The sequence below is a fragment of the Ziziphus jujuba genome, chromosome 1 (genome assembly GCF_031755915.1).
Source record: "Ziziphus jujuba cultivar Dongzao chromosome 1, ASM3175591v1".
NCBI classification, from domain to species: Eukaryota; Viridiplantae; Streptophyta; class Magnoliopsida; order Rosales; family Rhamnaceae; genus Ziziphus; species Ziziphus jujuba.
Window position 1 is genome coordinate 41,101,518 of NC_083379.1, and position 26,309 is coordinate 41,127,826.

The 26,309-nt window shown below is 34.7% G+C and overlaps 1 protein-coding gene and 2 pseudogenes across 1 annotated transcript; all 3 read left to right on the plus strand.

Annotated features, from left to right (window-relative positions):
- Positions 1–9,589: 9,589 nt before the first annotated feature.
- Positions 9,590–12,355, plus strand: LOC107434949 (GDSL esterase/lipase 1-like; annotated as a pseudogene).
- Positions 12,356–13,421: 1,066 nt separating this feature from the next.
- LOC125420906 (GDSL esterase/lipase 1-like) lies at positions 13,422–14,640 on the plus strand (annotated as a pseudogene).
- Positions 14,641–15,701: 1,061 nt separating this feature from the next.
- On the plus strand, positions 15,702–23,034 carry LOC132799193 (GDSL esterase/lipase 1-like). Its single transcript, XM_060813795.1, has 8 exons — positions 15,702–16,000; positions 16,100–16,224; positions 16,334–16,435; position 16,883; positions 21,777–21,904; positions 22,089–22,338; positions 22,458–22,734; positions 22,891–23,034. Exons 1-7 carry the CDS (start codon positions 15,745–15,747, stop codon positions 22,679–22,681), a joined length of 1,086 nt encoding a protein of 361 aa, XP_060669778.1. The 5' UTR covers positions 15,702–15,744; the 3' UTR covers positions 22,682–22,734; positions 22,891–23,034.
- The last annotated feature ends 3,275 nt before the right edge of the window (positions 23,035–26,309 follow it).

Genomic DNA, 26,309 nt, shown 5'->3' on the forward strand with positions numbered 1-26,309 from the left:
TTTTATTATGTTTTTAATTACCTATTTATATTAATGTTTTAACAATGCATTTTATCTTAATTTTACTATTTGCATTGATTTGATGATTTTAAAGAGATCCTACTATATTTTTACCATTTATTTTAAATGGAGGTTTTAATTTGGTTTAATTATTCCTTTATTTAATTGTTCAATTAATTAATTCATTATAATTATTTTAATTATTTCCTAAATTGTCTTAATGTAAGTTTCATTAATATTTTTGCATTATTTGTTTATGACATTATCAATCATTTAGTAATTGTTACAAAATTATTTTTATTCTATTTCTACTTTATTTTCATTATAAATTTTGGATCCTTGATCTATTATACTTTATTTGATATTTAGTTGACTAATTGTTTCCTTGATTTTTGGGGCATAAAAGATTGGGTTTTACGAAAATATTTTAAAAAAGGAACCTTTTAAATGGAGTGAATGGTGAGGATTTTGAGAGAAATTATTATTTTCAATTAATTATTATTTATTTACTTATTTATTCTTACTTAATCAAATGTGCTATAATTATCATTACTATTATAATTGTATAGTAGATAGGGTCACTCACTGAGATGATTAGCATCTCATATTTTTAAATTCAGTTCCCCTAGGTACAAGGATGGGGAGACGTTGATCGTCCGGGGCAAGCTCAACGTCTCAGTTCATTGCTGAAAGTCCAAGAAGTATTTCCTCCCTTTTTCCTCTTCATCTTGTATTGCTTCTTTATCTGACATTGTATTAATTTCATATTTATTTGTATAATGCTCTGTATATTGTATTAGACACATTTTATTAAATACTACATTAATTCCCTGTTGTTATTTTGGAGTGCTGTAAATTTGTGGAAACAAATTGTAATAATGTGGAAAGAATAAAGTGGTGTATATAGAAGTGTGTTTTCAGTGCAGGAAATTTGTGGTAAGTCCAACCCTTAGGGGAGGTTCTACCGGATTTTTCATTGAAAGGTTCGGTAGGGTTTCCCTGGGATCAGGGCTTGTCTAGGGTTCCGGTGAGGAATTTTGGATGGGTCCTGACAGTTGGTATTAGAGCCAATACCCGGATCGGTGTGCCAGCGAGGATGCTGGGCCCCAAGAGGGGAGGATTGTGCGATCCCACATCGGTTGGAAAGGGGAACGAAGCACGTAACACCCCGTCTCAAAGTACAACGGAAATTTTCCAACTTTGACCGAGGTTGACCATTGACTTTGACCGTTGATCGAATGGGTTAAAAGTTGACTTTTTGACTCGGATGGAATTTTAGGTTAACTGAGGTACCATTACGAAGTAAACATTGGCACGAGTTCGTAGACTAGTAGCACGTCGAAAACGGAGCTACAGTTTGAAAGTTATGAGCAAAATAAGTTGAGGTCCAAACTGTCCAAGGGATGCCGGAGTTGACTTTTTATTCATGCAAAGTTGAGCTTTGACTCATGCATGGTTGTGAAGTGCTCGTCGATATGAGTCCACAGACTAATGGCACGCCTAATTTGGACGTACGGTTAAAAAGTATGGATCTGCAAAGTTTTGTTAACACCGTAATAATTTATTATTATTTTAAATGTGTGAAACGTGCGCACTGTTCATGCCACATGTCGCGTCCTCATTCAATCCTGTGAGTGCACAATGACACCCACAAGCTGAGTTATTTCACCGTTTCACGGGGAAAAGCCAAGGAGGAGAGAGGGCGGAGGGGGAGAGAGAGAGAGAGAGAGAGAGAGAGGAGAAAGGAAGAGAACCCAACCAGCCACTGCCGATTTGCCCGTTTTTCGACCACCCCAAGCCACACGCGCCTGACTGGTCTCTCACCCGTGGGAATTTCGGCCTACCCACCGAATCTCACCGTCGGCCGGCCGCCGACGTGCCCAGTTCAAGGCCATTTTCGGCGGTGGCGCCAATTTCTTCAACCGCTGAGATCTCCTCATTCCGGCCTCCATTCTTGTCACCACCGGTCCCGTTGAGATCCTCTCCCTTCAACCTACAAAACCGCCAAAAATCTCAGCCATCGGCCACCGGACGCGCCGCCGGAGGCGACGATTTCCGGTGGGTCTCCGCGGCTTGCCGGAAAATCCAATTCCGGCGAGTACCCAGTCACGTCTCTGGCCCCTCTCCACTAATTCCGACCTCCTGAACTCAAATCCGGGGTCCTTTTCCTCCAATTCGCGACGGTTTAGGAGAATCGAGGCTCTAAAGGCCGAGAGTTTTCCGGCGAGATTCCGGTCACCACAGGTCCGATCTCCGGAAAGTAAGACCGAATTCATAATCCCCGCCTCATAAGCTTCGTTTTGATATATTATTCGTCAATTTTGGTTAAAGTTTGTGTTAAACCCCCTGGGTACTGGGTATTGTTTACCCAATTAAAATATTAATTTATTTAAATTGTGCAATATTGTTGTTCTAGGAGCACGTGTGCATCATGGAATTGATCCCATGGAGGATCTTGGATTAATTGCGTGCTCCAGGTGAATGACCCACCTTAAAATTATTTTGGGACGTTAAAATATATATATTTTGTGTTATTTGGTTATTTGAAAAATATGTTTAATGTGTTGATTATTTAGTAAATTTATATTTGGAATTTTGATGCCAAAATTGAATGGAATTAAATAATTGTGCATTATAAAATATTTTGGTTTTAAGGAATTTGAGATTTTGGTAAATTTTATCAAATTTCATTGTTGGAATATTTCATAATTAAATAATTGATAAATATGTTTTATGTGTTTAATATTAAGAAAATTTCCATATAAATTGTATTGCTAATTTATAATATTTTTAGTATATGTTTTGGTGGCAAAAGAATATATTTGGGAATTTAAAGAAATTGTGGTTTGATTTATTTTAACTATTGCTATGATTATTATTCAATTACTGTGCACAATTATATGAATTAATTATATATGGAATTTATATGGTATTCATATTTTTTTTTATTCAAATTGGTTTTTGAATATTTGAGAAAGAAATATTGATTTAATTTATTATGTTTCGAAGATATTTATGCCATCAAAAATTTGGATATTTAAATTGATGCATTTGAAAGTGGATGGATTTGAAATTGATGGAAATTGTGTGATGGATTTATAATGATAATTTATAAAGGAATTGTGAAAAATTTACAGGTTTAATTGGATGGAATAAACCCGATGATAATTATGGAATTTTGAAAATTTGAAAAATATTGTTTTATGAATTATGATTTTCTGATGCACTACACACGTACTGGTGTTTTTTATGCATGGATATGATTAGCGCGCAGGTGGATGTGGTGAGTGCGCAGGTGGGTGTGAGTAGCGTACAAGTGATTATGGGGTTCTCCTGTGGTTGCCATCAGATGAGGATAGGTCGGCCCTCCATGGCCGGGACACCTGTTAGCAGCGGCGGGTTGGGACGCCACGCTACCGTATGCCGGTTTCTGTCTTTAACCTTCTGTCTGGCGGTACCTTGGGACCTTGGGTACCGTTGGCGCCACTGGTATATAGTGGGTGCATCAAATGGTTTTCAAAACATGGATTTCAAAATAAATATTTTGAAATTGTATTTAAATTAAGAAGATATTTAATGTTGTTTTTATTATTTATTTCAAATGGAGGTTTTAATTTGATTTAATTTTTCCTTTGCTTAATTATTCAATAAATTGATTTATTTTAATTATTTAATTATTTCATGAATTGTTTTAATGTGATTTTTATTAATATTTCGGTATTAATTGTTATGACATGCAGTAATTATTTAGTAATTGTTACTAGTAATTTTTATTTCTATTTGTTTCATTATAAATTTTGGATCCTTGTATTTTCGTGTTTTATTGGAAAATTATTGACTAATTGTTTTCCTTGGTTTTCGGGGCATACAAATAGCGGGTTTTGTGAAAATATTTGAAAAGGGGAACTTTTCCAACGGAGTGAATGGTGAGGGTTTTGAGAAAAAATATTATTTTCAAATAATTAATTATAATTTATTTACTTATTTATTGTTAATTAATCAAGTGTACTACAATTATTCTTACTATTATAATTGTACAGTATATAGGGTCACTCACTGAGATGATTAGCATCTCATATTTTTAAATTCCATTCCCCTAGGTCCAGGTTGGGAGACATTGATCGTCAGGGGCGAACTCGACGTCTCAGTTCATTGCCGAAAGTCCAAGAAGCATTCCTTTCCTTTTTCCTCTTCATCTTGTATTGCTTCCTTATCTAACATTGTATTAATTTCATATTTATTTGTATAATGCTCTGTATACTGTATTGGACATTTAGTTATTAATTATGCACTGATTTACTGTTATTTATTTTGGAGTGCTGCAAATTTATGCAATTAAATTGTAGTAATATGGGAGGAATAAGGGGATGTATATAAAAGTGTATTTTCAGTGCAGAAAATTTATGATAAGTCCAACCCTTAGGGGAGGTTCTGCCGGATTTTCCATTGGAAGGTCCGGTAGGGTTTCTATGGGTCCGGTAGGGTTTCTATGGAAGGTCCGGATTTTCCATCAAAGTTAAAAGAGCTTAAAGGCTTAGCTGCAAGATTTGGTGAATAAAGGTTTCGCTAGATCAATCATATCATCGTGAATGACATCCGTTTCGTTCATGGAGAAGAAGGATGGTTGCCTAAGGGTGTGTATCGGCTACCAACGACTTAACAAGGTGACCACCCATAATTGATGCTTGTTGCCGAGTATGAATATGTGTCGATCAACCTCAAGGTGTCAAGATATTTTTCCGATCGATTATCAAAAATTAAATATTTTTCAAAGTGATATTTGAAATTAAAGGTATTTTATTCATGTGTTTATTATTTATTTAGATCGATGTTTTAGCATGAATTTCATTTACATTGATTTTATTATTTATTTAAAATTGTGATTTAAAATGTATTTTGACATTTTTTATAATTTACCTTAATTATGAGAGGCTACATAGAATGTGTTTTCATCATTTATTCAATTAATGTTTTAAGGTGCATTTTACTATGACTTTATTATTTAAATTGTTTGGATGATTTAAAATAAATTTTATTATATTGTTACTCTTATTTTAAATGCATGTTTTAAATATTTCTCTTATTATTTAATCGATTCATTTTACTTATTTTAAAATGATTATTAAAATGCATTTATTCATTTTTTTATTATTGTTCCAATGTGGAATTTTAACAATTGCCTATGCAAGTTGAGGTATTTTAAACTAATTAAAATAATTTTCTTATTATTTATTATTTCATTGATTTAATTAGTAAATTTCATAAATTATATTTTGATTTTTGAAGAAGTTTAAAAATTTAATTTAGGTTGATAAATTGTGTATATTTTATGTTGGTGGTATATTTGAAAAATATATTTATTATTTGTTTTATATTATGGTTTTTCCAAGAGCGACTTAAGGTTTAAGCATCGCCAATTGTTAATCCAAAAAAAGGATATCGTTGAGTTCAAAAAAAAAAAAAAAAAAAGATCCTAAAGGGAGCACGTGATTCGATGTATGTGATACACCCCAAAGGTATAAAGATATATCGAATGCTTATTAAGTATTATTTGTGGATTGGCATGATAAAGGAAGTTGCCGAATTAGAATCCAGGTACGTAAGTTGCCGACAAGTGGAAGCGGGAAGTAGAAATGTTAGTGCACTTTTTACTGGTACGAGAGTGGCTCTCATTGAGACAAGTCGGTCAAGCTGTTCGTAAAGCATATCATGAGACTACACAGAGTATCAATCACCATCACGACTATTTCAGATTTGAGCTTTACTTCAAGACTATGACGAAGGTTAACAAATACACTTGGAGTGAGACTTAACTAATACATCGCCTTCCACCACAATTCATTGGACAAGCGAAGTGCAGAATTTATACTTTGGAAGTTATGCTGAGACCGTGCATTATGTAATGTCGAATGGAGTGGGAATAAGCAACTGTCATTGATAAGGTTCGTTGTAATATTAGCTATCGAGCATCGAGGTGTCTTCGTATGAGATTCTATATGGAAGGCAGTGTCATACCCTACTATATTGGAGTGAAGTAGGTGAGGAGAAGCACCATACGACGACCAACCTGAATTGGATGCGAACACCTACGAATGACTATGAATAAGGTGAAAGTCATCCGAGAGAGTTTGAAAACCGCTCAGGATTGAAAAATGAGTTAAGCCAATGTGCATGGAAAAGATCTTGAATTCGAAGCCCGAGATTGAGTTTTTTTTTAAATTATCTTTGTAGAAGAGAGTCATACGCTTTGGTTGATCGAGAGAGCTAAGTTCTCATTATCTTGGTTTCTATGAGGTTAGTGAAAGAATTGGTGTTGTAACATACGAGTTAGCATTTTTGGAAGAGTTAACACAGGTATGTAACGTATTTCACGCATCGGAGCTACGAAAAGACATCGAAGACCTATCATGTAAGGAGAGACCAGTGCAGATTTTAAATCATGAAGAATGCGTATGGATCAATAAGACTATTTTCTTAAGTCAAAAGTCTCGTGGTGAATTAATCTAGTCGAGAAAGCGACGTGGAAGCTCGAGGCACAAATCCGCAACCAATATTCTTATGCGTTTTAGTGACGTATAAAATTTAGAGGATGAAATTTTTGTAAGGGGGGAAGATTGTAACACCCCATCCCAAAATACATCAGAAATTTCTAAAATTTGACCAAGGTTGACCGAGTTTGACCATTGTTGACCGAGAAGGGGTCAAATGTTGACTTTTTGTTCCTGATGGAATTTTACATTGATCGAGGTACCGTTAAAAAGTAGACGTTGTCACGAATCCATAGAATAGTAGCACGTTGAAAACAGAACTACGGTCTAAAAGTTATGAGCAAAACAAATTAAGGTCCAAACTGTCCAAGGGATGCCAGAGTTGACTTTTTGTTCATGCAAAGTTGAGCTTTGACTCATGCATGGTGGTGAAGTGCTCGTTGATACGAGTTCATAGATTAGCGGTACACCCAATTTGGACATGTGGTTTGAAAGTTATGAACCTGTAGAATTTTTCAAATACAGTATTATTTTTAAATATGTGAACAGTGTGCCACATGTGACTTCATAAAGGATGCCATGTGTCACAACGGTGAGATGCCACATATCAACCACGATTAAATACCATAATATTTTATTATTATTCTATACAATAATATTATTTTTTTATTTAATTGTTCAATTAATTAATTCATTATAATTATTTTAATTATTTCCTGAATTGTCTTAATGTAAGTTTCATTAATATTTTTGCATTATTTGTTTATGACATTATCAATCATTTAGTAATTGTTACAAAATTATTTTTATTCTATTTCTATTTTATTTTCATTATAAATTTTGGATCCTTGATCTATTATACTTTATTTGATATTTAGTTGACTAATTGTTTCCTTGATTTTTGGGGCATAAAAGTTTGTGTTTTGCAAAAATGTTTTAAAAGGGGAACCTTTCCAACGGAGTGAATGGTGAGGGTTTTGAGAGAAAATATTATTTTTAATTAATTATTATTTATTTACTTATTTATTCTTAATTAATCAAATGTTCTATAATTATCATTACTATTATAATTGTACAGTAGATAGGGTCACTCACTGAGATGATTAGCATCTCATATTTTTAAATTCAGTTCCCCTAGGTACAAGGATTGGGAGACGTTGATCGTCCGGGGCGAGCCCGACGTCTCAGTTCATTGCCGAAAATCCAAGAAGCATTTCCTCCCTTTTTCCTCTTCATCTTGTATTGCTTCTTTATCTGACATTGTATTAATTTCATATTTATTTGTGTAATGCTCTGTATACTGTATTAAACACATTTTATTAAATACTACATTAATTCCCTGTTATTATTTTGGAGTGCTGTAAATTTGTGGAAACAAATTGTAGTAATGTGGGAGGAATAAGGTGGTGTATATAGAAGTGTGTTTTCAGTGCAGGAAATTTGTGGTAAGTCCAAACCTTAGGGGAGGTTCTGCCGGATTTTCCATTGAAAGGTCCGGTAGGGTTTCCTTGGGATCAGGGCTTGTCTAGGGTTCCACTGAGGAATTTTGGACGGGTCCTGACAGTCTACAACCACTTGGCCCAACTGGCTTGGAGATTTTGCAATCTCAAAGCACTTTTTGAATCTTAGTCTTTAATGGAAATGGTTGATTTCACACACATGGCATGATAGCAATGCTTCTCTTCCTTTTCCCTTTTCTCAAAATTTTGGTACCACAAATAAATATCTTAACAATCTCATGTTGTAAATGTATATACCATGAACAAAAAAACTGAGTTAAGGAATTTTTATCTTTTTTTTTTTTTTTAAAAGGTAGTTTTGATTGATTGTTAAAGAAACAATTTCAAAACCAATAGTTAAGATTTATGGAAAAGTTATTTGTCAGTTCAAATTTTCCCATAATTGGTAATAGTACAATTTGTAAAACTCTATAACCATATATAAAACTCTGAAACCTTTGCACCCTTTAGCTTCATTTCCAGCAAGAAACTTTTCTTCCATCGTGAAGCACAGCCACATTGTTTTAGTGGTAAAAACTTTAGCATACAATTAAGCTCTATACTATAATATATGAATAAATTCGTAGGAACTTAAAAATAGCACCACATCTTGTAAAGTTGTCTTCTATATGGAACCTAAACAATGGAAATAAAAAAGTGCTACTAAATCTGTAAAAAGATCGACTAGATATAAATGATTTTCTATCAAATTTTGAAGATAAAGAGTATAATTTGCATTTCTAGTTGTGTAAATATTCAAAGATATTTAGTTTTCACCGGTTCAACCGTGGCTTCGCAATCGCCATATTATATATAGTTGACAAAAAACTGATCAATAGGAAAAACAAAATCTGTAAGCATATTATATTATGGTGACAGTGAACCGAACAGCGAAGGCTAACAAACCACGTTTTCCATACAAATCCAGTTTAGTTATTTTCTTTTTCTTTGTTTATTTGGTTTTTCCACCGTTTACCAAGAAATATATATATATATATATATATAGGTGTTCTTTGACTAAGAATTAAGCATATAATATATCATCTAAATATTACTACGATTTATGACATTTCCTTATGTGAGACAAATATATGTTATTGAAACCTCTAAATCATACACAAATTATAAAAAAATCAATGCAAATTCTATATAGGTGTTCTTTGACTAAGAATTAAGCAGATATTTTATATATCATCTAAATATTACTACGATTTACGACATTTCCTTGTGAGACAAATATATGTTGTTGAAAAGTCTAAATCATACACAAATTATAAAAAAATCAATGCAAATTCTACTCATATCTTTTCTCAAACTCCATGGAGCTAGCATATTCTGAAGCTACATCAGATACTTTTCTATGATATCCAACTTATTCTAGAATGGAATTTTAAATACTTATTTTGTCAAACAAGGATTGGAAACTATAAACATGTGGGACATATCTATCTTAATTTATGTTAGAGAAACTCGTCATCAATGATGTTAGAATGAAACCGACTTAATCATTCTTTGTTTTTTATTCAATTTTCAAACATAGTCCCAATGCTACTCTTGATTAATTAATTGATTAACAAGTAGATTAATTAATTGAAAGTACACATGCGGAATTTGAGAGAGAAGATTGTGCTGACCCAGCTCTCTATATCAAGGTAAATTCAATGTAGCATATAGTTGTAGCAGAGAAGAGAATAGGCAGTCTCTCTGTGATGGCGAAGTTAAACCTTATAAACATTTGTCTCTTTGTTTTTTGCATAAGTCTCTTCAATATTCAAACAAAATGCTTCGATGAAAGTTCTTGGCTTTACAAAAAGCAAGCAGCCTTATTCATATTTGGGGATTCACAGTTTGATGCTGGAAATAACAACTACATCAACACTACTACTGGCAAGGCTAATTATTGGCCATATGGGGAAACCTTCTTTCACTACCCAACAGGCAGATTCTGTGATGGCCGTCTAGTTCCAGATTTCATTGGTAAACACACACACACACACGCACACACACACACATATATATATATATATACATAGATAGATATATAGTTAAGATCAAATAAAATCTTTAATATGGGCACTATTATGAAATCTTCATTTTTTAGTTCTTGAATTGCATCAAAAATTGAGATTTAAAATTATATTTATTAATTATTAATTCATGAGAAAAGTTTATTTTTCATAAATAGAGTTTTAGAATGTCACTAAATTCATATTTAATAAGTTTTTGAATTTTAAATCCCAACTTTTAGTATGATCTAATAATCATAACAGTGGATCTCACATTAAGATTGATCTTCCTTAAGCTTGACTGTATATATAAAAATATATATATAAATATTTTGTTGGGTGTCTAGCTCTCAATTACATATAATTTGTATAATATATCACCCATATTACATGTAATCAAGTGCTAACTTATTCTGAACTTATGACACTTAGTTGATAAAATTTTATGTGCATATATTTATATATATCTTAGTTTCTTTGATGCAGCTCAGTATGCAAAGTTCCAGATTTCATTGGTAAACACACACACAAACATATATATATATATACAGTTAAAATCAAATAAAGTCTTTAATATGATTACCATTATAAGATCTTTCATTTTTAACTTTTTTGAATCGCATCAAAAGCTGAGATTTAAAATTATATTTATTAATCACTGGTTTCCGACAAGGTTAAGTTTTCGTAAATAAGATTTTACAATATCACTAAATCCATATTTAACAACTTTTTGATTTTAAATCCAACATTTGGTATGATTTAATAATCATTCAAAGTGGACTTTACCATCAACCTATTCTACACTTATGACATTCAATAGAAAAAATTTTATGTGTTCTTTGACGCAGTGCAGTATGCAAAGTTGCCGTTCATTCCACCATATCTACCCCCTCGTAACAAGCTATTTATAAATGGGGTGAATTTCGCATCAGCAGGAGCTGGTGCTCTTGCTGAAACTCGGAAAGGATCGGTAGGTCAAATTTCTTTATCGGGCTTCTATACTAAGGTCTAGAGGCATAAATAAAAAAAATTAAATATATATCATGTTTGTCTATAATATATTAATATCTTCAAGCATATTACAAATATTCCTATCTTAATTAACAAGGAGAAAAAAAATTTCGTTTGTAATGAAAACTAAGTATCTGATCCAATTTTTTTCAGGTGATAGACCTTGAAACTCAACTTGGTTATTTCAAGAACATTAGCAGGGTACTGAAGGAGAAACTAGGAGATACAGAGGCCGAAGCTTTGATTTCAAAAGCTGTTTACTTGTTTAGTGTTGGAGGCAACGACTATTCATTTCCTTTTGAGACAAACTCCAGCGTCCTTTATACCTATTCTGTCGAGCAATTTGTAGGGCAGGTGATAGGCAATATAACCCAAGTCATCAAAGTATGTACCAACATCCTATAAATCCCATATTTTTTGTTTGATGAATATAAATCCCATATTTGATACATATATAAATGATATTTGTTATATTTACTATTTAATGTTCTACAATTTTTCTTAACCTTTTCTTTCCCCAAAACTGTATTAAATTTATTTTTGATGTGTTCAGGAAATATATGAGGTTGGAGGAAGGAAATTTGGGTTTCCAAGCATGTGGCCGTTAGGGTGTATGCCATTCTCAAGGACAAGGGTGCCTGAAGGGGAAAACAAGTGCTTTGAACCAATTACACCATATGTTGAATTACACAATATAGAGATTTCCAAGGTCCTCCAAAAACTGCAAAGCGACCTCAATGGATTCAAATAGTCAATTCCTAATTTTCATACACTTTTGGAAAATCTTATCAATCACCCTTCTAAATATGGTATCTATAGACACCTATTCCATTTCTTAGTTTAGTAATAGTACATATATAATTAAATTTCTTGTTCCAAAAGAAAACGTACATTTATAATATCCATTGCTAATTTAAATAATTTGTCAATTTTCTTTGTTTTGTTAAGGTTTCAAGGAAGGGAAGGTAGCATGCTGTGGCAGCGGACCCTACAGAGGAATTTTGAGCTGTGGTGGAAGGAGAGGTGTAACAGAGTATTATCTATGTGACAATGTTAATGAATATGTGTTCTTTGACTCATCTCATCCCACAGAAAGGGCCTACAAGCTATTGGCCCAACTGGCTTGGAGTGGAGAGCCCAGTGTCACTGGGTCTTACAATCTTAAAGCTCTTTTTGAATCCTAGTCTTGGATGCAAATGGTTTATTTTCACAAAATGGCTTTGATGGATGGCTTGGCTCTTCCATTTCGGTCCTTTAATTTTAGTATCACAAATAATATATCTAGCATATAGTGATTGATCATGTAGAATAAACTCAAAAAAATGTTTGTACCTTGACAATCAAAACCTATTTAAGGCAGTTTGACCTGTTTTATAAGTAGTTTTGACAGTTAAAGACAATGAAACAATCAATATTTAAAATGATATCTATGAATTCAAATTTAATTTCCTATAATTGATAAAGCTCTATAAAAATATATAAATCTCTGCAACCTTTATACCTTTCAGCTTCACTTCCAGCAAGAAACTTATCGTCTATTGTCTAGCACAGTCAAATTGTTTTAGTAATAAAAACTTTAGCCTACAGTGCATCTCTGTATAATATATGAATAAAATTTATGTGTTCAAACCAATAAATACACTGTATCGTGTAACGTTGTTTTCAACGAGGAACCAAAAAAATGGAAATGAAAAGCACTAACTAAAACTGAGAAGAGATCGACTACGTATAAATGACTCGGGCTATCGAATTTTGAAAATAAAAGAGTATAATTTGCATCTCTAGTTGTGTAAATATTCAAAGCATATTGCTTTTTAGCTTTCACGATTTCAAACAGGGCTTCTCAAATCCTCATATATAGTTGACAATGACAAAAACTGATCAATTGGCAAAATACAATCTGCAAGTGTAACAATATTATAGTAATTGTGCACCCGGACAGCAATTGCTAAGAAACCACATACGTTTTCCTACAAATCCAGTTATATTCTTTTCTACTTGTTTATTCATTTGGATTTTTCTTTGGTGCTATTGGATAAGCAAGTAAAGACTGAACAGGCATATTACATGCATTTTACACATTTCTTTTAACAATAATAAACATATATATATATATATATATATACATAGAGATGTTCTTTTACCTAAAAATGGAGCAGACATATATATATATATATTATTAGAATGAATAAAAAAACGTTTTCTTCACTGAGAAAAATATATATTATTGCCAAGTCTACAATTTATAAAAGTCAATGCAAATTCTACGTACTATCTTTCACCAAACTCCATGGAGCAAGAATATGCTGAATTGCATTTCACCATATCCAACTTATTCTATAATGGAATTTAAATACTTATTTTGTCAAACAAGAAATTGGAAACTAAAACTTGTGGGGATATATCTATCTAACTTTATGTTAAGACAGGGGCAGAGCCAAGATTTCATCTTTGGGCCAAGTTACACATATACATATTTTTATATATGTGTTAATTTCTTTAATCCAGCTGAGTATGCAAAGTTGCTGTTCATTCCACCATATCTACAGCCCGATAACAAGCTATTTATATATGGGGTGAACTTTGCATGAGGAGGAGCTGGCGCTCTTGTTGAAACTGGGAAAGGATCGGTACGTTGAATTTCTTTGTTAGGCTTCTCTACTAAGGTTGAGTGGCATAAAAATATTAAATATATATATATATATATATGTATAACGTTTGTCTGTATTCATATTTTAAATAATATTATAAATACTCCTATCATAATTGAGAAGAAGAAAAGTTTCATTTGTAATGAAAACTGAAGTATCTATACCAATTTATCAGGTGATAGACCTTCAAACTCAACTTGGTTATTTCAAGAATGTTAGCAGGGTATTAAGGAAGGAACTAGGAGATGCAAAAGCCGAAGCTTTGCTGTCAAGAGCTGTTTACTTGTTTAGTGTTGGAACCAATGACTACGCATTCCCTTTTGAGACAAACTCCAGTGTCCTTTACACCTATTCTGTTGAACAATACGTAGGGCAGGTGATAGGCAACATAACCCAAGTCATCAAAGTATGCAACACCACCATCCTATGTATCCCATATATATTTGATACATATACATAATATTTGTTGCATTTTCTATTTAATATTCTGCATTTTTCTTAATCTTTTGTTTCCCCAAAATTCTATTTAATTTAATTTTAATGTGTTAAAAGGAAATATATGAGGTTGGAGGAAGAAAATTTGGGTTTCCAAATCTTGGCCCTATAGAGTGTGCGCCATTCTCAAGGACAATGGTGCCTGCAGGGGAAAACAAGTGCTTTGAACCATTTACACCATATGTTGAACTACACAATATAGAGATTTCCAAGCTTTTCCAAGAGCTGCAAAACCATCTAAAGGGAGTCAAATATTCAATTCTTGACTTTCGTGCAGTTGGACAAGATCTTATAAATTACCCTTCTAAATATGGTATCTATAAATACGATTGCAATTTCTTAGTTTAGTCACAATGCATGTATAATATAATTTCTTTTACCAAACGAAAGAAGTATGTACATAATTTCCCATTGCTAATTTAATTAATTTGTTGAATTTTCTTTCGGTTAAGGTTTCAAGGAAGGGAAGGTAGCATGCTGTGGCAGCGGACCCTACAGCGTCATTTTTTTCTTTTTTTACAAAAAGATTTTTCCGTGTTTATCTCAAAAACAATGCCTAACAATTTCCAGAAGGATACTTGCACATTATTATAGAGACTGGTCATAAGAAAAAAAAACAAAAATCACTTATAATTAGATCTTCCATTGCACTCAGCAATGGGCCAGTCGGCCTGTGTATTCTTGAATCGGGAGTGGTTATTGCCCGTCAACCACGGTTTTGCTGGTGGCGGTGGCAGCATGAATCGTGAATTGTGTTAGAAAATTGTGCGAAGCAGGTCCCATAAAGATTATGATATATATTCCGATGAATCATTGACTAATTGTGAAAAATTAAGAAAACTCCTGAATTATAATATAATTTAAGATGGTTTCCTATTAAGCAATAATTTCATAATAAATGCAACTGCTAGAAATTTTACAAACAATTTACTTCATCAAAAAGCATTTCATGAGTGAAACATATATTACAAAATTATATATATATATATATATATATATATATATGTATGTATATTTATAAAAATAATACACGCTGCACACATATTTATATATACACTCAATTTGGTTATTAGCTAGGTGAGAATATATATATATATATATGTCAATAGTATTTTTATTTTTTTTTAGTTATAATAATTCTTTTTTATTTCTATATTTTAAATTCATGATTTTTTAATTATATATGTAAGAGTAACTTACCAATTAAATCAATATCACTTAAACATATAGTATTTACATGACTTAGCTATATCCTCATTCTAAATCAATATCACTTAAACATATAGTATTTACATGACTTAGCCATATCCTCAATCTTCAATTTAAATATTTGGTCTTCCCATTAACAAACGTATACAAATTGATTTTGTTATATAACATGTCTAATATTCTTTATAGTTAAAGAAAATCTTAGTCAGAGGCGAACTCATTTGAAAATAAGTGCTTGCATACAGGGTGACCCCATCTAGAACTTGGAAAGGTATGATGAAAGAGATAGAAGCAGATGATTTTCCCTATAAATTATCAAAAAAAAATGACAAAGATGATGAAGATGCTCATTAGTTAGTACAAATTAATAAGGAGTTTGTGGCTCATGGCAAAATCAACCTTCTACAGTATTTGTCTCCTAATTGTTTTCTTTACAAGTTTTCTCATCACAGATGCTGCTCTCTTTGGGCCATTGAAGAATCATGTGGCTTTGTTCATCTTTGGGGATTCACTATTTGATGCTGGAAATAATAACTACATCAACACCACTTTGAAAGCTAATTACAAGCCTTATGGTGAAACCTTCTTTCACTATCCTACTGGCAGATTTTCGGATGGCCGACTAATTCCAGATTTCATTGGTACCTCATTTTTATCCTACTTTTTAGTATGTATGTATCTAGAATTTTGTTGATTTTATCCGTGAAATTTTAACTGAGAATTTGATCACTGATCTACAGCTGAGTACGCGAAGCTGCCACTAATTCCACCATATCTACAACCTGGAATCGATCATCAATTGACAAATGGGGTGAACTTTGCATCCTCAGGAGCTGGTGCTCTGGTTGAAACTCGCCAAGGATTAGTAAGCTATATATACATAGCCTATACGTGGTACAGGTTTTTGGGCTTCTTTTTCTGTCCATTTATGTATAATGGATGACATTAATGTTATGAACCATTTTAATTTCCAGGTGATAGATCTTCAAACTCAACTTGGTTATTTCGAAAATGTTAGTAGGCAGTTGAGGAAGAAACTAGGGGATGCAGAGGCTGAATCTCTGTTATCCAGAGCTGTTTATGTCAGGACCCGTCCAGAATTTCTTCCCCGGAACCCTAGACAGCCCTGATCCCAGGGAAACCCTACCGAACCCTCCAACGGAAAATCCGGCAGAGCCTCCCCTAAGGGATTTACTTACCACAAATTACCTGCACTGAAAACACACTTCTATATTCATCCCCTTATTCCTCCCGCAAACTACAAATTGTTCCACAAATTGCAGCACTTCAAAAATAAAACAACAGCAGCAACCCAGTGCATAAAACAACTACACGTCCAATACAGTATACAGAGCATTATACAGATACATGCGGAATTTATAAAATGACAGATAAAGAAACAATACAAGGCAGAGAGGAAAAAGGGAAGAAAACTTCTTGAACCTTCGACAACGAACTGAGACGTTGGGCTCGCCCCGGACAATCAACGTCTCCAACCTCGACCTAGGGGAACGGAATTTAAGAGTGTGAGATGCTAATCATCTCAGTGAGTGACCCTACTACTATACAATATAATACCACAGTAATACAGTAGATAGATAATAGTTAATTGGAAAATAATAATTTCTCTCAAAACCCTTACAATTCTCTCAGTTGGAAAAGTTCCCTTTTTAAAACATTTTCACAAAACCCTTGTACGTACTTCCCAAAAACCAAGGGACCAAATAATTTAATAACAACAAACAAATAAATAAATACCCCAAATATAAATAAAATGTAATAAATTATAATAAATAATTTTTGAACTCCTTTGGGGTTTTAAACTTTATTTGCAATTTACACCGATAATTACACCTGACGCACCACACCATATACCGGTGATGCCCTCCAATACCCAGCGTCCCGAGCACCGACTGGCGGGAGGTTAAAGAGAGAAACCTGCAGCGGTCACTTCGGCGTCCCGAGAGTACCAACTGCTAAAAACCATCACCCGGCCAAGGAGGGGGGCGGCTGTGCACAACAATAACCTTGCCTGCCCACGGTCCAATGGCAACTCACGGGTGAAGTAATAACCGCACGCTAAACCATATAATAACCGCGTGCTAAACCACGTGTCCATACACCATACACCAGAACACCAATACTGTATGAGTGCGTCTAAAAATAAACATAAACAACCAACCGTACCGTTTTTTTTTTCCAAAAATCACCGTGGGAAGTATACCATATGTTCACAAAACACCATCCCACATATTTTTATTTAAACAACCCGGTACGAAACAGCGATAATAACAAACCACAATTTTCTCGAAATACGAAATGCAACCATAAAAATACCGCGGGCATAATTTATAAAATATAACCAAATATTTTCGTAAAATATTTAACCCAATTATGCTCGGAAAATCAAATTTAAAACCACGTACAAATACCACCAAAATTCACTTTGCTCATGCATAATAAATTAAACAACAATATAATTCATAATTAAATCACCATAAAATAATAATCGGGAATTTCTTAATGATCCCAAAATTTCCATTTATTACCAATGGTAAATATATATATAAAATAATATTTTTCCCGATTATATTTAAAATACACCACATGAGCACAATTTTACAGATACCAAATTAATACCACATAAATACAATTAATTACTCCGAAAATATTTTTAAAGGTGAGTCACTCACCTGGAGCACGCAATTAACCCATGATCCACCACGGGATCAATTCTACGACTCACCGGTGCTCCTAGAACAAAATTCACAGACAGTCAAAAAAATTAATATTTTAATCGGGTAAATAATACCCGGTACCCGGGGGTCAAAACACAAACGTTAACCAAAATAGGCGAATGATATACCGAATCGAAGCTCGTGGAACGAGGATCACAAATCCGGTCTCCATCGACCTCAATTTCGCCGGAGGTGGCCGGAATTTGGTCGGGAAGCTTCGGCCGGTTTTGATATTGAGGAATCTTTCAAACGGCTTCGAATTTTTGAGATTGGAGGCCATTTTTGAACTCAGGGGACCCAAAATAGGGGGACAGGAGGCTCAATTGGGAGTGGGCTGGCCGGAAAACACAAGAAAAGAGGAGAGAGAAAATCCGGCGGCCGGCGGCTTCTCCGGCCCGATCGGCGCGCGTCCGGCGGCGGCTGGCCGTGAAAATTGGCGGCCAAGCTCGCCTCCTCCTTCCGCACGTCACTGGCGGGCGCGTGTACAGTATGGGTGGCAGGAAAAAGAAAACACGGGAGAGAGAGAGGGACGGCCGGTGGGAGAGAAAAATAACAGTGCGTGGGTGTTTTGATGCTCGGGGAAGAAGAAGGAAAAAAGAAAAAAAAGAAAAAGAAAAAGAAAAAGAAAGAATTGGTGTTTTCCCACGTGGGGAAAAGAAAAAGAAAAAGAAAAAGAAAAAAGAAAAGAAAAGGAAAAGGAAAAGAAATAAATAAAATAATTAAATAATTAAACAAAAATATTATTATTTAAAATAATAATAAAAATAATTTGATTTTACACATGGTTGACATGTGGCATTTTACCATGGTGACACATGGTCACCTTCATTGAGTCACACGTGGCACATCGTTATGCGTGTAAAAATAATAATAAAATAATACAGTATTTGAAAAAAACTTTACAGGTCCATAACTTTCAAACCACATGTCCAAATCGGACGTGCCGCTAGTCTACGGACTCGTATCGACGAGCACTTCACAACCATGCATGAGTCAAAGCTCAACCTTGCATGAATAAAAAGTCAACTCCGGCACCCCTTGGACAGTTTGGACCTCAACTTGTTTTGCTCAAAACTTTCAAACCGTAGCTCCGTTTTCAACGTGCTACCAGTCTACGAACTCGTGCCAACGTGTACTTCGTAACGGTACCTCAGTCAACCTAGAATTTCAACCGGGTCAAAAAGTCAACTTTTGACCCCTTGGTCAACGGTCAACGGTCAACCTCGGTCAACGTGCAAAAAATTCCGACATGGTTCGGGACGGGATGTTACAACCTTCCCCCCTTACAAAAATTTCGTCCTCGAAATTTCTTACGTCGCTGAAGTCGGTCTTGGAAAAACCATAACATAAAACAAATATGCATGCTTGTAATGGAGGTTCGTACGACACTTTCTACATACTACGTAATCCATGATTCCAACTGTCGCCGACACTCTGCTACCAATACAAACCAGGGTGGTTGCTTATATTGGCCGTCCAATCCCCTGGACTCGTAAGCAACATGATCACGGGGCTAGCTCTACATGGACCACATTGGTTCGCTGCCTCCATATGGTGCAGTATAATATCAAACAATATAACATACAGATACATGTACGAACACAAACCAAAAATACTTGCATAAAACACCTTTAATTTCAAATACCACTTTGAAAAGCATTTAATTTTTTGATAAGCGATCGGAAAAATATTTTGACACCCTCGAAGATTAGAGTTATTCAAACTCGGGCAACGAATTTACTTCGAGACAAAGGGAAAGAACGCTTTAAGACGGGTAACACGAGAGAATAGACACGGATGGGATGCACAACAATGCACAGTCCCTTAGGAATACTAGAACCTAGAGCTCTGATACCAACTGTCAGGACCCGTCCAGAATTCCTTCCCCGGAACCCTAGACAGCCCTGATCCCAGGGAAACCCTACCGAACCCTCCAACGGAAAATCCGGCAGAGCCTCCCCTAAGGGATTTACTTACCACAAATTACCTGCACTGAAAACACACTTCTATATTCATCCCCTTATTCCTCCCGCAAACTACAAACTGTTCCACAAATTGCAGCACTTCAAAAATAAAACAACAGCAGCAACCCAGTGCATAAAACAACTACACGTCCAATACAGTATACAGAGCATTATACAGATACATGCGGAATTTATAAAATGACAGATAAAGAAACAATACAAGGCAGAGAGGAAAAAGGGAAGAAAACTTCTTGAACCTTCGACAACGAACTGAGATGTTGGGCTCGCCCCGGACAATCAACGTCTCCAACTTAGACCTAGGGGAACGGAATTTAAGAGTGTGAGATGCTAATCATCTTAGTGAGTGACCCTACTACTATACAATATAATACCACAGTAATACAGTAGATAGATAATAGTTAATTGGAAAATAATAATTTCTCTCAAAACCCTTACAATTCTCTCAGTTGGAAAAGTTCCCTTTTTAAAACATTTTCACAAAACCCTTGTACGTACTTCCCAAAAACCAAGGGACCAAATAATTTAATAACAACAAACAAATAAATAAATACCCCAAATATAAATAAAATGTAATAAATTATAATAAATAATTTTTGAACTCCTTTGGGGTTTTAAACTTTATTTGCAATTTACACCGATAATTACACCTGACGCACCACACCATATACCGGTGATGCCCTCCAATACCCAGCGTCCCGAGCACCGACTGGCGGGAGGTTAAAGAGAGAAACCTGCAGCGATCACTTCGGCGTCCCGACAGTACCAACTGCTAAAAACCATCACCCGGCCAAGGAGGGGGGCGGCTGTGCACAACAATAACCTTGCCTGCCCACGGTCCAATGGCAACTCACGGGTGAAGTAATAACCGCACGCTAAACCATATAATAACCGCGTGCTAAACCACGTGTCCATACACCATACACCAGAACACCAATACTGTATGAGTGCGTCTAAAAATAAACATAAACAACCAACCGTACCGTTTTTTTTTTCCAAAAATCACCGTGGGAAGTATACCATATGTTCACAAAACACCATCCCACATATTTTTAATTAAACAAAATAATTTGAAATAATTTGAAAAGAAAAAGAAAAAGAAAAAGAAAAAAGAAAAGAAAAGGAAAAGGAAAAGAAATAAATAAAATAATTAAATAATTAAACAAAAATATTATTATTTAAAATAATAATAAAAATAATTTGATTTTACACATGGTTGACATGTGGCATTTTACCATGGTGACACATGGTCACCTTCATTGAGTCACACGTGGCACATCGTTATGCGTGTAAAAATAATAATAAAATAATACAGTATTTGAAAAAAACTTTACAGGTCCATAACTTTCAAACCACATGTCCAAATCGGACGTGCCGCTAGTCTACGGACTCCTATCGACGAGCACTTCACAACCATGCATGAGTCAAAGCTCAACCTTGCATGAATAAAAAGTCAACTCCGGCACCCCTTGGACAGTTTGGACCTCAACTTGTTTTGATCAAAACTTTCAAACCGTAGCTCCGTTTTCAACGTGCTACCAGTCTACGAACTCGTGCCAATGTGTACTTCATAACGGTACCTCAGTCAACCTAGAATTTCAACCGGGTCAAAAAGTCAACTTTTGACCCCTTGGTCAACGGTCAACCTCGATCAACGTGCAAAAAATTCCGACATGGTTCAGGACGGGATGTTACAGTTTACTTGTTTACTGTCGGAGGCAATGACTACATGTTCCCTTTTGAGATCAACTCCGCTGTTCTTCGGTCCTACTCGCCAGAACAATTTGTGGGGTTGGTGATAGGCAACATAACAACAATAGTCAAAGTAGGTACTATTTATATCTTCTAAATAATATATATAACCTCTGTACTATATTTGATGCATAATTAAATGGTTTTAGTTTAACGATCTGGTGTGCTAATTAGGAAATATATATCATACCTTATATTTATTATATTTGATGCATAATTAAAATGGTTTTAACTCAATTATATTGTGTGTTAATTAGGAAATATATAAGACCGGAGGACGGAAATTTGGGTTTTTAAATATGTTGCCATTGAGCTGTACACCATATGCAAAAGCATCGCTTGGAGGGGGACAATGTTTTGAACGGATCACACCCTATGTAAAGCTTCACAACCAAGAACTTCCCAAGCGTCTTCAAAAGTTAAAAAGCGAACCGAAGGGATTCAAATATTCACTTTTACCATTTTACTCTTTTTTGGAACAACGGATAAATCACCCTTCTAAATATGGTATTATATACAACCAATTAATTTTTCTTAGTCTGGTATTAATTATTTTGAACATGTTAATTTTAAGCTTACATTTTTTTTTTTGATGCATTATATATATATTTGGTTGCCTAATTAAGGTTTCAAAGAAGCAAAAGCAGCATGTTGTGGCAGTGGACCGTTCAGAGGCGGAAAAAGAGGTGTGGAAGAGTATTATCTATGTCAGAATGCTAGTGAATATGTCTTCTTTGACTCTATTCATCTCACTGAAAGGGCTTACCAGCAATTTGCCAAACCATCGTGGAATGGAAAACCCGCTCTCTCTGGCTCCTACAACCTCAAATCTTTATTTGAATCTAATTAAGAAAATATTGTATTATTAGAATTTATTACAGAAAAACCTTTTTACGATAATTCTCTATATTGAAATAATTGTCATTTAGTTGTAAAAAATTTTCATTTAAATTTAGATCAGTTATAAATAAGAATAAACTCTATATTATAATAAATTATGATTTTTTTAGATAGTATATACAAAAACTTTTTATTCACATAATATAATAATAATAATAATCTATATATTGTAAAAAATATATGGTATATTACATTTAAGGTTCAATATGGCATAAAATATTTATATTAATTTATTTAGAATAATGATTTATTTTTTTTATCTTTGTTACAACATTTATAATGGTATATATTAACTTAACAATATAGACACATTCTTGTTAAAGCTAAAATATTTTTAACTACAATTCTATTAAATTATTGTTTTTTCATAGTTATAAAATTAATTTGGTTCTAACATCAAGTATGCTTTATGCTTGTTAGACTAGTCCAAATTTTAATCAATGGCTGCTTGCTTTTAACTGATTACACCATCCGGTGAAGTACACAATAAAAAACTTTCCAAGCTCCTTTAAAAATTGCAAAGCAACCTCAACGGAGACACCTATGTAAAGAAAAATGTGTAAAAAAGGTTTACAACACTAATATATCTATATATATATATATATAAGAGAGAGAGAGAGAGAGAGAGAGAGAGAGAGAGGAGAAAATTTCATAATGGGCAAGATCGTCCATCTAACATGTTAGCGAATATATGTTCGTTGACTCTGGTCATCCCACAGAAAGGTGCAACGAGTTGTTGGCCCAAGTTGCTTGGAGTGGAGAGCCCAATGTCACTGGACCTTACAATCTTAAACCTCTTTTTAAATTTTAGTTTGATTTCCATAAGACTAACGCTAAGGTATAACTCCTACGTGTAACCGCCTACTTAGTTGTTATCTATATTAAGCAAAACGAACCTATAAAAATGTTAAAATAATAATAAATTGAGAGAGGCAAGTTGTCAGGACCCGTCCAGAATTCCTTCCCCGGAACCCTAGACAGCCCTGATCCCAGGGAAACCCTACCGGACCCTCCAACGGAAAATCCGGCAGAGCCTCCCCTAAGGAATTTACTTACCACAAATTACCTGCACTGAAAACACACTTCTATACTCATCCCCTTATTCCTCCCGCAAACTACAAATTGATTCCACAAATTACAGCACTTCTCAAAACAACAACAGTCCAGTGCATAAATAAAAACAGAAGTATCCCAATAGTATACAGAGCTTTAAGAAGTGCTAAACAACAGAAATACAACAAGACTGAAAAGAAATAATACACTGAAATGAAAGAGTACAGAAGTATTTCTCGAAACACAGCAGCAACCCAGTGCATAAAGAACAACTACACGTCCAATACAGTATACAGAGCATTATACAGATAAACGTGAAATTTATAAAATGACAGATAAGAATGTAATACAAGATAGAGAGGAAAAAGGGAAGAAATACTTCTTGGACTTCGGCAACGAACTGAGACGTTGGGCGTCTCCAACCTGGACCTAGGGGAACGGAATTTAAGAGTGTGAGATGCTAATCATCTCCGTGAGTGACCCTAACTACTGAATACTTTTAATAATAATAAAATAATAATAATAAAAATTAAGGGAATTGAATAAATACCAACACTTAATAAATAAATAATAACAACTGTCAGGACCCGTCCAGAATTCCTTCCCCGGAACCCTAGACAGCCCTGATCCCAAGGAAACCCTACCGGACCCTCCAACGGAAAATCCGACAGAGCCTCCCCTAAGGGATTTACTTACCACAAACTACCTGCACTGAAAACACACTTCTAAAAACATCCCCTTATTCCTCCCACAAACTACAAGTTGTTCCACAAAATTTCAGCACTTCTCAAAAGCAACAACAGTCCAGTGCATAAATAAAACAGAAGTATCCCAATAGTATACAGAGCTTTAAGAAGTGCTAAACAACAGAAATACAACAAGGCTGAAAGAAATAATACACTGAAATGAAAGAGTACAGAAGTACTTCTCGAAACACAACAGCAGCGGAAAACTTGGTTCGCTCCGGAAGAACGACTACCACCACTTGCACCTAAGGGAACGGAATTTAAGAGTGTGAGATGCTAATCATCTCCGCGAGTAACCCGAACTACTGAACACTTTTTAATAATAAAATAATATTAATAGCAATTAAGGAATAGAACAAATACCAACAATTAATAAATAAATAATAATAACTGTTGGAAAATAATGATTTCCCTCAAAACTCTCACCAAACGCTCCGTTTGAAATGTTCCCTTTTTAAAACCTTTTCGCAAAACCCAATGTACGTACCTCCCGAAAACCAAGGGATTAAACCATTTGATACACAATAAATAAATGAAAACATACCCCAATATATAATAAAAATATAATAAATTATAGTAAATCATTTTGAACACCTTTGGGATTTAAACCATTATTTGCAATTACACCGACAATTACACCTGACGCACCACACCATATACCGGTGATGCCCTCCGATACCCAGCGTCCCGAGCACCGACTGGCGGGGGGTTAAAGAGAGAAACCTGCAGTGGTCACTTCGGCGTCCCGACAGTACCGACTGCTAAAAACCATCACCCGGCCAAGGAGGGGGGCGGCTGTGGCCAATAACAAACTTGCCTGCCCACGGTCCAATGGCAACTCACGGGTGAAGTAATAACCGCACGCTAAACCATATAATAACCGCGTGCTACCACGTGTCCATACACCATACACCAGAACACCAATACTGTATGAGTGCGTCTAAAAATAAACAATAACAACCAACCGTACCGTTTTTCCAAAAACCACCGTGGGAAGTATACCATATTTTCACAAAACACCATCCCACATATTTTTATTTAAACAACCCGGTACGAAACAGCGATAATCAACAAACCACAATTTTCCTCGAAATACGAGATGCAACCATAAAAATACCGCGGGCATAATTTATAAAATTTAACCAAATATTTTCATAAAATATGTAACCCAATTATGCCCAAGAAATCACATTTGAAACCACGTAAAATCAATACCGAAACATACCTTTCTCATGCATAACAAATAAATTAAATTAAACCGCATTAAAACCATAATTAAACCACACCACATGAGCATAATTAAATACTAAATTAAATACCAATTAAATTTAATTAATTGCCCAAAATAATTTTTGAAGGTGGGTCACTCACCTGGACAGCGCAAATCAACTAAGATCCTCCTCGGGATCAACTTCACTATTCGCGCGTGCACCTAAACAACCACAGTGCACAAACCAAAAATATTAATATTTTATTCGGGTAATTCCCAAATGGATACCCGGGGAGCGAACACCAAGCGACATCTAAGGGTTACGAGTTATATACTGAATCGAAGCTCGCGTGATGAGGATCACAGATTCGGTCTTACTTTCCGGTGATCGGACCCGACGGGGTCGGAATCTCGTCGGAAAGCTTTAAAAGTTTCGGCTCTGCAATTCTCCCAAACCGTCGCGAATTTGTGGAAACGGAAGCCGGATTCGGGTTCAGGAGGTCAAACACTGCGGATTGGAGCTGGCCGGAATTTCGGGTACTCGCCGGAATAGTACTTTCCGACGAACC

Coding starts and splice junctions, on each gene's coding strand:
- LOC132799193 (XM_060813795.1), top strand. CDS start 15,745: ATGGCAAAATCAACCTTCTACAGTATTTGTCTCCTAATTGTTTTCTTT. Junction 16,225..16,333: donor TTGAAACTCGCCAAGGATTA/GTAAGCTATATA, acceptor TTTAATTTCCAG/GTGATAGATCTTCAAACTCA. Junction 22,339..22,457: donor AAATCACCCTTCTAAATATG/GTATTATATACA, acceptor TGCCTAATTAAG/GTTTCAAAGAAGCAAAAGCA.